The following is a 12,614-nucleotide window of genomic DNA, read 5'->3' as shown; positions in this document are numbered from 1 at the left end:
GTCTGCATTTGTGTGTGTGGCACAGCAGCTATTACTTCACGAACACCGGATCAGTCAGGATCTGACCGTAAATAATGTTCTGTGTTCTTCTACACATCTGACAGTTGAGCTGTTTCTAAGGTGGAATTGCTTGCAGGAGTTTAAACCCATTGTGGTGAATCGTATCCAACACCTGCGTGCTATACTACAGGCAACTTTGTCAGATATACCTTTACAGTCTAATGCAATTTCACAAAACAAAGCTGCTGTAAAGCCTACAATTACAAATGCTTCTAAAGTTTTGGTTCAGCAGGTGTCATGCGAGGGAAGGACAGGCCACCCTGTTGATAGGGACTGTTTCCTTAGTGGAAACTGGAAACTGTACATGTTGTATTCTGTGGATGTGGATTGTTCAGAGTAACAATCTCAGTGATACTAGAAAAAAAAAGTTGCTGCCGGGTAAACATCAGTTTTTAATGCTGAACCAGAAACATACTCCATTTTCAACTAACTTCATCTGACTGTCTAAAAAGACAAAAACCACTAGAGAGAAGCAGAGACATTCTCATGTGTGTTCTATTTATGTACTGAAATTTGGGTGCAACAATATTTTAAATATATTTGAAGGGGAAAATAAGTTTGCACTGTGAAGAACCAAAAAATGAAAATACAGTCATACACATTGCGGTAGCTAAAAGTTTTTTTTTTCTGTTTCTGTTTTATTTAATCTCTGGATTAAGTAAATTGAAGAACAAATTAAAAACTGACATATGTTTGCCCTGAGATGGCTACAGTAACTTATAGGCTGAGCACAGTAAATAGTCCACCAATGAAAATACTATCTATTGCCTTATTTTCTCTTCATTTAACATCCGTTACATTCAAGCCCTTATCAAACGATTCCACAAAATGTTGATTAAAACTATCAGCCTCAGGTAAAACTGTGTGGTGACATCCCTGCCCTGGCACACCAGCAGCTATGTGTTTTACGAAACCAGCAATGACTGGTTTACCAGAGTTGAGTATCCATAGTGATGGGGACAGATTAGGCTACAACATCTGGGAGCATAGCGATGAGACCTAAGAAACAAGAAAGAAAGAAACTCTGGTTCACATTGCAGGTTTAACTGTTTACAGAACGTCACTATTGCAAGTATCTTTGCATTCAGGCAATAAAACTTGAATAATACACATGACACAACAGAAAAAAAAATATGATTCTACAAAAATTGCACTTTTTCTAAAGATAGAAATAGAGCAAAAACCCTGGTGTGCTGAACTTATCTCGAACTTAGCTGTTTCGCTTTCAGTTGCTACCTTGAGATCACAATGACATGTTTTGTGTCTGCCTTCATACTTAATGAAATTCTGCTGCTGGGCCACCAGAGTCACCTGCTTACAGTCCCACTCTCAGTCTGCAGACACATGTTAATCCTGCTGTGGTGTGATGGCCACAAACGTTTAATGAAGTCAAAGAGGAGAGAGATCCCCTCGAGACTAGAAGTTTCATAAGACTCAGGAAACTTCCAGTCTTCTGAGGAAAACCAAATTGCTTCATTCTCAGAAGTTATCACACTTAACAACAAAGTCCCGCTGTCTATTAGCAGTAAGACGTCTGATCGTGAAGTCTCTAGACCAGAAACTTTGGACCCAATTTTAACAGCTTGAACATCTAGGCATAGCATCATTGTAGGAACAAGAAGAAAACTACTCCATTTATAGAATTTTAGTTTTTTCAGTGTGAAGTTTGTGAGTAATAAAGATAACTAAATACTCCTTACATAAATGCCACATTTGTCATTTGGGAAACTTGTGATGGCCAGTAATGAGCAACGACCTAGTTCTTTTTAATGATGCTGAAACTTTCAAGTTCCTCTTTCACTGACCAGTTTTCAGTGAACTATGTTGCTCATCAACTTCGTGTGCAATCACAGTCGTACTAGTTCCTCTGCTTCACCCACATTGCTCGTTTGTTCAGTGTTCTTTCTCACAATGGTAAAAAAGCGGTAAAATTTATGTAGTCATGAATATGTGATTCTCATCTGTATCTCAGTCATCTTCTGTCCCTCTTCCTATATCCAGTCACAAGGGCAGCACGACCACAGCGAACATGGGACGAGCCACAGCACAGATCTGCTAACAGAATTTGATGGTGTGTGGAAGGGGCTGACAGCGTTGGCTGGCATCTACCTCCTCTTCATCATCGAACACTGCATCGGCATGTTTAAGCACTACAAAGACCAAGGGGTAAGATAAACATGACCTGGCTGTAGGTTATCTAATAAGCTCAACATTGCAGTTCCAAAATTATTTTCATAAACATTTGATTTTGTCAGCTGTATTCCTTGAGTTTGGACTGTTTTGAGGTCACAAAATACAAGAAATTCCTGATATGTAGTGAAAGTCAGTGGATGGAGCATAAAGTTGTTCCATTTCTCACAGGGCATGAAGAAGGTGAGTGAGGAGGGCAAGATCGGCAGGAAGCTGTCAGATCACAAGTTAAATCGGCGCTCGGATGCAGAGTGGCTGCACCTGAAGCCACTCAATGAAGGTAAGAAGTGTTCAGTCATGAAATCTTTACAGCAGGTTATGACCCATGGCTTTATTGTCTGTTTCTGTCACAGTAACATTTCTTCTCTTGTCCAGATCCTGACAGCACAGCCATCTCCTGCGACAATGGTCACAATGACACACAGCTCACAGAGCTCCAGACACCAGACTCTCCCACTACCAAAACACCGCTGGCACCCACAAACCCCCAACAAGACCAGCAGTCACCCACCAAGGAGAATGGTCGCAAAGCTAAGCAGCACAGTCATAGACACAGACACTCGCATGGACACGGTCACTCTCATGGAGGAAACTGCCACTCAGACCAGGAGATGAAGGATGCCGGCATAGCCAGCATTGCCTGGATGGTCATCATGGGAGACGGCATGCATAACTTCAGTGACGGCCTCGCCATAGGTAACATATTTAGAGTTTGTAAGTCATCTGTCTCTACTGTAGGTCTATAAACCAGGAAAACCCTGCAGGAGTTCATGTGCAAACTTGCTAATGGAAATGATTCAACTGTTTTCATGTGGCAGAAATACAGAATTTCAATCCCACAAAAATGGAAAGAGGGAGTAACCTTTAAACTCTGTGAATGTGTGATTTTTTTAAATGTCTTGTAATGTTAACAGTCCCCACAATTTTCCAAACCATACCATTCAGGTCCCATATTGGGCCACTTTTAAGAAAAGTAATGACAGTCACCCAGGTCTTCAGGATGCGTCAGCTCAAATACTGCAAAGGCAGTTTATTCTACCAGAACTGTATAACCTCTAGCTGTAGCCCTGCTCCAAAGGGGCTGCTAAATGTCTGTAGCTTGAAAAACACCTGAGTTCCTGCTGTCCACGCCCCCTTCAGGAAGAAGACTCTCTCTACATCTGTGATTCCCAGCTGAGAGCAAAACAGTTGACTGCATAGCAGCACAAACATATTATTAAGATAAATTTTATTGATCCCCCAGTGGGGAAAGTTCACCGTTACAGCAGCTTCAAAGGAGTAAAAGTATAAAGGCAGTACAAGAATAAATTAGAAACAGACAGAGTGAGAATAGGACTGAGAGGTTCTGTTGCTTCTACTTTTCTCTTGGAGCAATCATTTTACATGGGAGTGTCATTGAATTTACAGCACAGCTGTTTTTAACGCATGTATCAAATAACATTCTGGTTATGAAAACAACAGTGCTAAGCTGCACCTTACAAATGGCTCTGAAGCGACTGTTGATTCACATGTAATCTCAATAGGCTGCATTTCAGTCGCACTTGCACTTGTTGTGTTATCTAACAACAAAAAGATATGCAAACGAGAACAACTTTATTAGGAATTGGCTAGCAGTCCTTGTTTATTGGTTTCAAATCAGCCTTAAAGTTTCCACCATCTCTGAATGTCCCCTATGTTTACATTTTCTACAAGCACTGACCTTTAGGCATATGATCAAAGCTAATGGTAATGATAGCCATATTAGCCACACTAGCCAAACATCACAGCAACACTTATGATTTTGCTATTGTTGTGAGGATATTGCCATTAGAGCCACTGGATCTTCAGTTCCTCCAATGATGGGGGTGCTCTTGTGTACTCTTGTGTTGTCTCTTGCAACCAACAGCAAGAGTAAGACAATTACTCAGTTACAAAGTAAAACAATAAAAAATAACTTTTAACTAAGGGGACCTTTAAATGATATTAACATATACCTCAGCTTTCCAAACCATACTGTAATGTTTTACCTTTCAGGCAGGAAACTGTTTCTAGATCCTGTTTATCACTGTTTCGAAAGTTACAACATGAAACTTGAATCTTGCATCTGAAAATGAGGTACAGTACAGTTTTAAAAAGTATAATCATGATCTCTAGAAAAAATAAATCCAGCGAGGTGCTTACAAATGATGAATGGCCTATCTTCAACAATGAGAGAGATTTATTTCTCATATACGGAAATGAAAAAAACACAGTATCTTATGAGAGAGGGGTGTCTGTCCTCTGCTCTAACTCCAGGTTTTCTCTCTCCTCTCTGACACTTTGAACTTGTCTCTACAGGCGCAGCATTCAGTGCAAACATGACAGGTGGCATCAGTACATCAGTGGCTGTTTTCTGCCACGAATTACCTCATGAACTTGGTAAGTTAACAAAGAGAAAGCACAAAAAACACAAAAAACAAGTCATATATTCATTACACACTAGAGACACTGCACACTTCATTTATTCAACAAGTTGAACAAAGGTGTTTTGTGAAGGCTTTGCACATAATGATAATCGGTGCCTAAATCACTGCCCTCATGCAAAGCAGCTCTTGTCTTTCTTGAACTGAAACTTTAATCAGAGTGAGTCGCTGTCCCCTGAAACTTGTTAAAAACCCAGCACTGTCAATAATCATCACTTCTCTTCACTCCAGAAAAAAACACAGTTTTCCAAATTAATGGCTTTTGTCTGACAGCAGCGAGATGACTTGTCATTGTCTGTCAGTAAAGATGATGTACTGTGCCTGGCACATGTTGTTCAATACAGTCAGACTAGAAGACGGTACAGCTGCCGGTGCTCTCATTTGCATTCAGTCTGTCCTCTCTGAGGGCCCTTTTGATTCAGTTTTTGATTCAGCAACAGTGAACAGTTTTGTTCAGAGTTGTACTTTATTCTGCTCTGCAGTGCTCCTCTCTGCCTGTTTATTTATAGTGAGAGGAAGAGGTGGCGAGATCGGGCGAAAAACACAGACAATGGGCCCCATCCACAGCAGATCAGTACTGATGATGTGTCTGATCCTGCTGCAGTTTCATTGCGTCTTTTGTGCGCTTGATAAATAGAGTAGTGTCAATTACCACAGTGGTAGAACCAGTGAATAATAGCCTGGGTTTGTCTGGCTGCTCCTCTTATGTGTTGATCAACAGGGTCTGTCCTTCTCTTATTGTTGTATTTAGGGGTAAAACAAAGAACTGTGGGTTGAAAAGGAACATAAAACACATTTGGGTTGAAGCAATGCTGCAGGATGCTGCTTCAAACTCATTTTTAGCTGTGCCAGAAACTCTTGCAGTTGTTGGCTGTGTCTGTCAGCATCACTATCATATAGAACAAGACGGTCCCTGCTTTGATTCATGTCCAACTCTTTTTCCATTATTGCTATTTTTGCTCAGTCGTTCTTGAGTTTCCAGATGGCTAACTGCAGCACCAAGTTCTGTCTCAAGCGGGCATGTGAAGATATGCAAGATAAGTCTCTTTGTCCCCGTGTAGTTTCACATTTCCTGTTGATTCTGTGCCCGTGCTTCAGCAGCACTTGCTGTCGCGCAGTCACCCCCATCGGGCTGCTTGTCAGACAAACCCAGCAGTTTGACAAGTGCACCTCTCAGCTCCTCCTGAACACAAAAGCCGTCCCCTGACTGGCAGCTGGATGGAAAAAGATGATGATTATGAGGGTTCTTTAACCACCCAGAGTGAAGCTAATTGGCAGTGATGGGTGTGTTAATTGCGGTAGATGAGGCGGCGGCAGGCGTGTCTGACGGAGTGGAACCAGGGAGGCAGGATAACGCCAGAGTAAGTCGAAGAGCGGGGAAAAAATGCCATTGAAGTAGGTGTGTGCAGACCGTCTCTCTTTAAGTTCTCCCCGCTTTTTTCTGCGCTTGATTGATGGATGAGAGCAGAGTGGTAATATATTCATTGTGGTAATTAGTGAGGAAAAGAGGCCGCTTGTTACACGGTGCAGGAAATGTAGGCCACCCCCCTTCCCAGTAATCATCTCTCTCTCCAAATCCAGGGCGTTTCCGCTGAGACTTGGGCCTCTCCCCGCATTTGGCCCGGCAATGATTGAAGAGGGTAGAGAGGCTACGGCATGCATATGTAATCATAAGTGCATCAGAGGGGAGTTAAAGATACATTTCTTAGAAAGTGCAGCTCTGTTTTTCACCTTCGTGGAGACACACAGTAGTGGCGGATGTGTGGAGGGAGTTTGTTTAGAACAGGTTCACATCATCACCGAAGGCAGAGACAAAATAGAGCGGAGAAATACAAAAATTCCAAAACACAGCATGACACGTGCCATGCTTTTTCACCAGTGAGTTTATATGCTGCAGAGTGCACGTCAGTTTGCAAGCTGTAAACAGAACTCGGATGTACTGGTGTCACTGCGGCAGCATTTCCGTTGCTTTCACCTTTCAGAAACAGCCTGTGGAAAGAACAGATTAATTCCTACCACAGAAGCTCAATGTTCGGATATGTGTGTTGGGAATTGTAGTAATGCTGTTTAAATGAGTGTGTCTTCTGGCTGACAGGTGACTTTGCGGTGCTGCTGAAAGCCGGGATGTCAGTGAAGCAGGCCATTGTCTACAATCTGCTGTCCGCCCTCATGGCCTACGTTGGCATGGTGATTGGCACAGCTGTGGGCCAGTACACGCACAATGTCACCAGCTGGATCTTCGCCATCACAGCTGGCATGTTCCTTTATGTGGCTCTGGTGGATATGGTAAGTTGGCATGGTGCACTCGACAGCCCCAAAGTGACAATTGTCCCCCAACAGCATCAGCTTAACTTTCACTGTCTCCTCTCCCACTCGGGCAGTCGGTCCTCTCCTCATTGCTTCCTGATCTGCATTGCTAATTCCAAAAAGTCTGTCTCTGATCCCAACTGGTTACTTTGTGTCTTTCATAGCTTCCAGAAATGCTTCATGGGGACAGCGAGGACCACAAGCGCTGCCAGCTGGGACACTTTATCCTGCAGAACCTGGGCATGCTGACCGGGTTCGGCATCATGCTGCTCATCGCCATCTTTGAAGACCGCATTGTTTTCGATTTTGGCTTTTAGTCGAGGAGGAGAGAGGAAGCGAAGGAGGGGAGAGCTGGATGTATCAGTGTTGTTCTTCTTGGCCTTAACATGCTTTGTTTGCAATGTAACGGCCCAGTCTTGCATGCAATGTGAGTCTCGTTCATGGCCCGTGCCTCCATTCCAAACATGCAGCGGTAGCTTATGCATATCCCATGACTCTGCTAGTGATGTTTACACTCTGCTCCTCCATCGCCTCTCCTCTGTCAGCTCCAGTCTGTCTGCTCTGAAACTCCACCTTAAGAAAGAGCTGTAGATAGTGAGGTGGTTCGGGGTGTGTGTTCCTGCAGAGAGGCAGCTATCGCGGCCCAGCAGCTCGCCGCCTATCCATCATCACCTGTTGTTAATGTGCTGTCGTCGTCCTCCCCCTTCCTCGCCTCTCATCCACTCTGTGTTGTGTCTCCTCATCCATACCGCATACGTCTGTGGTGTGTGTTCCACCTGCCATCCATCACCACCCTTTGATGTCATCAGGCTGTGTATCAAAGGCCTCTGTGCCAAGCCCCTGCCACTGGAGCAGCTCCGTAGGTACACTGCACACCGTCACAGTGTCCTTAAAGAGATGTTAGCTGCTACATCTGGAATAAACCCTTTAACTTGTGTTGCTTCACCTGCAGAATTTTGACGGCGTCTAAGCTGCAGTGTCAAAATAGAAAAGTGTTCCCCTGACTGTATGTAGTAAATTTCCTGAATGGCTAATTTTTTTTTAGTTTTCTTCAGTTATTCCTCCGAAGTTATGTTTTATCGTCTAATTACAGTTTTTGGTACCTTCATAGTGCATAGTGATAACTGCTGTTGACAAAGCTGCCAAAGTCTTTACAAATTAGCATTTACAGTAATCAGTGTTTTGTTTTTGTTGGTTTAGTAACTAAAAGTAACAAATGTCCGACCAATTTCTTAGTGTTTTGTAAGGGTTTGACAATCTGTAGCCAAATGACACATATTGTTGTTAGAACTTTTTTTTTACTTTTCTTTGTGAACTTCAAAATGTGAACTAGTTATACTTGTCATCAAAAGTGTTGTAGTTCACTAGATTTCCATAGGGTGCCTCTTGGAGTTCCTAAAAGGTGCATTGTCCAGCTGGACCACCTTGCAATGGACATTTAATTACAGTAGGACGTTCAGTTGTCACAGTTATCAGTGCAGATTTCTTTTTTTAATATGATGTCTGTTTAGTGTCAGTAGTTATAGAAATAACACATTTTTTACCTGCTAATTGTTTTTAGCGTACTTTTGTCAAAGAATGAATCAACTTCTTGACAATCGGAGACAGACTAAGCAAAATCAGTACACTTAATAGCCCAGCAGAACTATAAACTGTCTGCTTTCTAAAGCTCCCTGTACTTGTATTGGATAATTATCAAACCACTGGACAAAGATTATTTATTGTGAATATGTTTTACAGGCATTCCTGCGTCTTTCTGGGGGTGTATATTATAGTCACTCTGTTGACTGTGGTTTTTCAGTGGCTGGTGCTTGACACCACCCCTCCTCCTCCCCCTTGCCCCCCACCCCAACATTCCATTGGCTGTTTTGCGGCACACATGCTAAGCTACCTTACCTAGCTTCAGCTGCTAAAGCACACCGAATAAAGTGTGCCTTCATTTATCCAGTCACTGTGTGACATCCATCGTCTGTGTCTTAACTGCCTGTGAACCATCGTCAGTCAACTCATGTCATTGATCTGACTGAATCATGCATGAAGCATGAGTAAAACGGTACAGACATCGTGTTGAGTGTAAAAAAATTTTTTTCATTCTTTGTACTGTAAAGTTAAACTATTGATGACCTTTGTTACTTTTTAAATTAACTGTGTGAAGATCGTGGGAAGTTCTTTGGGGTGTAGTGTGACTGGTTCGAGCCTTTAAGACAAATTATGCTGATGTGAGAGAGCACAACTCGTCATCTGTATGCTGTATCTTTTTGCAGGCATTTTAATTATTCCATCTTAGATTCATTTTTAATGCTAGCACACCGGGACCTGAATGTATTTTTACATCAAGTGAAGCTCATCATTTGTCCTCCTTAAAATCTGAACACACATTTATTCAGTTGATTCCTACAATATTAGTACTGAATGTTTAAAAGACTTTTTTTGGAAATATGTCTCTCCTGCATTACTCGTATAATTTAAATCTAAACTGCCCCGTTGAGTGTTCAGTAAGAGTTAATGACACTTTTGACACTATGCCCCAAAGACAAACTTTCCTCACTGTTTATTGGGCAAAAACAGCCCATGATCATTTTTACTTTGTCATTTGTGTATTTGTTTAGTAATCTGGATATAAAATGCAAAATGTGACATCCTTGCTGTTTGCCTGTCTGTGCATTCTCCCCATTATGGAAGGAAAATAAACTCTGAAAAGATCCTGGACTCCTGGTCTCTGATAATCTTACTGAAACAACTGGTGTGCAGCTGCAAAACCACAACAGCATAACATTTCTATCAGCGACACTCCCATTGCTCCTCTCTTCACTCGTCTCCTGTTTCTGTTTGCGTTCCCAGATCAGGAGGTTTGGCGAAGCTGATTTGTACATAAATAAGAAAGCTCACCGAAAGATGCATCAACTTACAAACCAAATGTAGGAGCTGCAGCTGAGTTACTGTAGCATACTACTCTAAGAGCTGTCCGACCAATGTTCCCTGTAATTGTTCATGAGTCTGAGCAAACACACAAACTCCCTGAGCGTCCCTTGGACCACTGTGAGCAACATCAGACGTGTGCACTGTGGTCACACCAGCATCACATCCATTCAAGTTACATGGTTCATTAAAAGAATCAAATTACAGCATTTACATTTCTGTTAAAACACTTTGTCAACAGGAGCCAGTTGAAGGCTGCAGTGATTTTAGTGACACTACAATGTATAAGAGTGAAGTTATTGAATATTTGTCTCTCTTTACTGTTGCAGTGGTTTTGCAAATTGCAGACGGACCCTGTTCACTCCATAGACACCAATGTTATTCCTGTAGCTTGAAAGACAGCTACTTTTGATAAAACTGGGCTTGTAGCACATTGTCTGCCTTGCAACAATGGGAAAGAGGCACCGTTTATGTTTTGACAACCTATATCTAATGAGTTATTGATGCTGGAAGTCCGAATCTGTGAATATCTTTCCAACTTTACTGAACTTGGGGCCACTACCACCTAAGGAGTGATATATTTAATTCTGAAAAAAGCATTTAGCCATACTTAAAGCTTTAAGTGCTTTATTAACACGGAACTAAAAATTTTGTATTGTTTTATTATCACAGGTTCTGTCTGAAAAGAGGTGGCATCATTTTAAACAGTGAAATCAAACTAACAAAATGTAATGACCAACCAGTGAGCAATACTGGATTCTGCAAAAACATAAACAACTTTTTAAAAATCTAAATCTTATCTTAACACAGTTAATGTATTAACTTATTTTTGTGTGTATGCATGTATTTATTGATTTATTTAGTACTGTTAACATATCAGAGTTCTGAGTGAATTTTTCTTAAGATAGGCAAAGGCCATTTATTGATTACATATAGGCTCTTAAATGTTTATTAAAAACTAAAAAGCATTTAAAAAAAAAAACTTAGGCATTTATTGAGTCACTAAAATACTGTAGAGTACAGACCACATCAGCATGATTATAAGCATCCTCTGGTAAATTAACAACCAGATACTGATGTCTCTCACCATATGGACTTCAGGAGATGACTGGGGGATGATAAACTGTGACCTACTGGTTGGATTCTCTCTGTTCTCATGTTTCTTACATGTTTGTCCCCTGACAGCCGGGTCCTAATGTTTTTTGAGCAACACACCATACTATGACGTTTTTACAATGATGGTTCTACTATGGAACCAGTTTGACATGTTCAGGTGTTCTTTGTGTGAAAACTCAGAGATTTCAGGTATCAGAAGGTGGTTTTCAACTTTCTTTGTTAACTTTCTGCTTCAACTTTAAACTAAATTTCCTTCACCAACCCAGCCCTCTGGACTTCCAGTAAGCTGTGTTCCTATTGGCTGTCCAGGTGGCTGCTTGGTGTTATCAGGAACACCTGAGCAGCTCAGTGTCTTCCTGCTTTATTTAGCTGCAGACAAACATTTCCTCTGCTTCTCTTCACCACAGAACCGGGTTTAGCTCTGTTGCTCTAGTTTGTTATTTAGGCGTTGGCTTGCAGCTTCCAGCAGTAAAATCGTCTTTAATGTGTTTCTTGGTGTGTTTTAGGGCTTTGTACTGGATAGTTGTCTTGGTAAAGGTGGTTCTTTAGCCACAGTTAGCACATGGTGCGAATGTGTGCAGTGATTAGTGGATTTGGTGCAGCTGAGTTGTGTCTTTATCTTGGCTGTAGTGAGTCTTTAGAGGTTTTTGGTCAAACACATTCTGTATTCTTGTTTGTGAACCACCGTTGGTTGTCCAGAAGGTAAGAGTTCCTGTCCTGATTCTCTGTTCTCAGAGGTTCTCTGGTAGGCTGCAGGAGACTTTAGCGTTTGGGTTGTACTAGTTTGGTTTTTGTACAGTTTCATTTGGACGACTATCTTGAGGCCCCTCCATGTGGTTTAGTGAGGTTTTCTGGAACAGTTCTACAAAGCAACCTGCAGCAGAAGAGACTTTGAGAGTTTTTAGGAAGTTCTGGAGACCAGACTTTAGAGCAGCAGAAACATTTGTCAGTAGTTTGAGCAGGAGAAGGTGATCTTCAGAGTAGAAATGAGATGGAAACCTTCTTGACCCGTGTGGTGAAGTCCTGTACCAAGAGTTTGAGCAGGTTGTGAAGAGTCTGTACTTCTTTGGTCTAAAAGCACAAGAATCGACTCATTAAAGGAGAAAACAGGAGATATTGTTGGTTCTTCTGTCGCTCTGCAGTTTCCAGTTTACTTAGACTGAATATCAAATTTATATTTTAAATGATTTACCATGTGAACCCAAGAAGACTTCAATAAACTCCCTCCATCCCCTGGACACAACATATTTTATTACCATGTTAATTCTTTTTTTGTTGTTGTTTGTTTTTGAGTTTTACTCATAGTTTTAGCATAGCTAACATAACATTTTTTCTCTTTGCTTGTTTAGTTTTGTAATCTGTGTGAAAGGTGCTAAACAAATAAAGTTGAATTGATAAACTGAATAATTGACTAACTGATGATTGTGACAACAGAAGTATTTTCATTGTGATTTAAGGGTTTGTTTCATTTTTAAGGTTGGGGTTAAAATCTTGACAGAAAAAAAGATTAAAGAAATAAACTACAGTAAAAAAGCAATTAAATCAAAGGAAAAACATTTAATATAATAAAACTTTTAAAAA

General features: G+C 41.2%; 1 protein-coding gene across 3 annotated transcripts in view; it reads left to right on the top strand.

Annotated features, from left to right (window-relative positions):
• slc39a10 (solute carrier family 39 member 10) overlaps window positions 1-9,707 on the top strand; it is a 35,125-nt gene extending 25,418 nt beyond the window's left edge. For all 3 annotated transcript variants that reach the window (XM_023289088.3, XM_035956719.2, XM_023289089.3), the window contains 6 exons: window positions 2,062-2,226; window positions 2,422-2,530; window positions 2,626-2,946; window positions 4,567-4,647; window positions 6,787-6,977; window positions 7,163-9,707. In XM_023289088.3, coding sequence (XP_023144856.1) covers window positions 2,062-2,226; window positions 2,422-2,530; window positions 2,626-2,946; window positions 4,567-4,647; window positions 6,787-6,977; window positions 7,163-7,315 — 1,020 coding nt within the window. In that variant the 3' untranslated portion in view covers window positions 7,316-9,707. The remainder of the gene's footprint in view (window positions 1-2,061; window positions 2,227-2,421; window positions 2,531-2,625; window positions 2,947-4,566; window positions 4,648-6,786; window positions 6,978-7,162) is intronic.
• The last annotated feature ends 2,907 nt before the right edge of the window (window positions 9,708-12,614 follow it).

Source organism: Amphiprion ocellaris, chromosome 11, assembly GCF_022539595.1.
Source record: "Amphiprion ocellaris isolate individual 3 ecotype Okinawa chromosome 11, ASM2253959v1, whole genome shotgun sequence".
NCBI lineage: Eukaryota > Metazoa > Chordata > Actinopteri > Pomacentridae > Amphiprion > Amphiprion ocellaris.
Note: the sequence above shows the minus strand (reverse complement) of the source record. Positions and strands in the feature narration are given on the sequence as shown.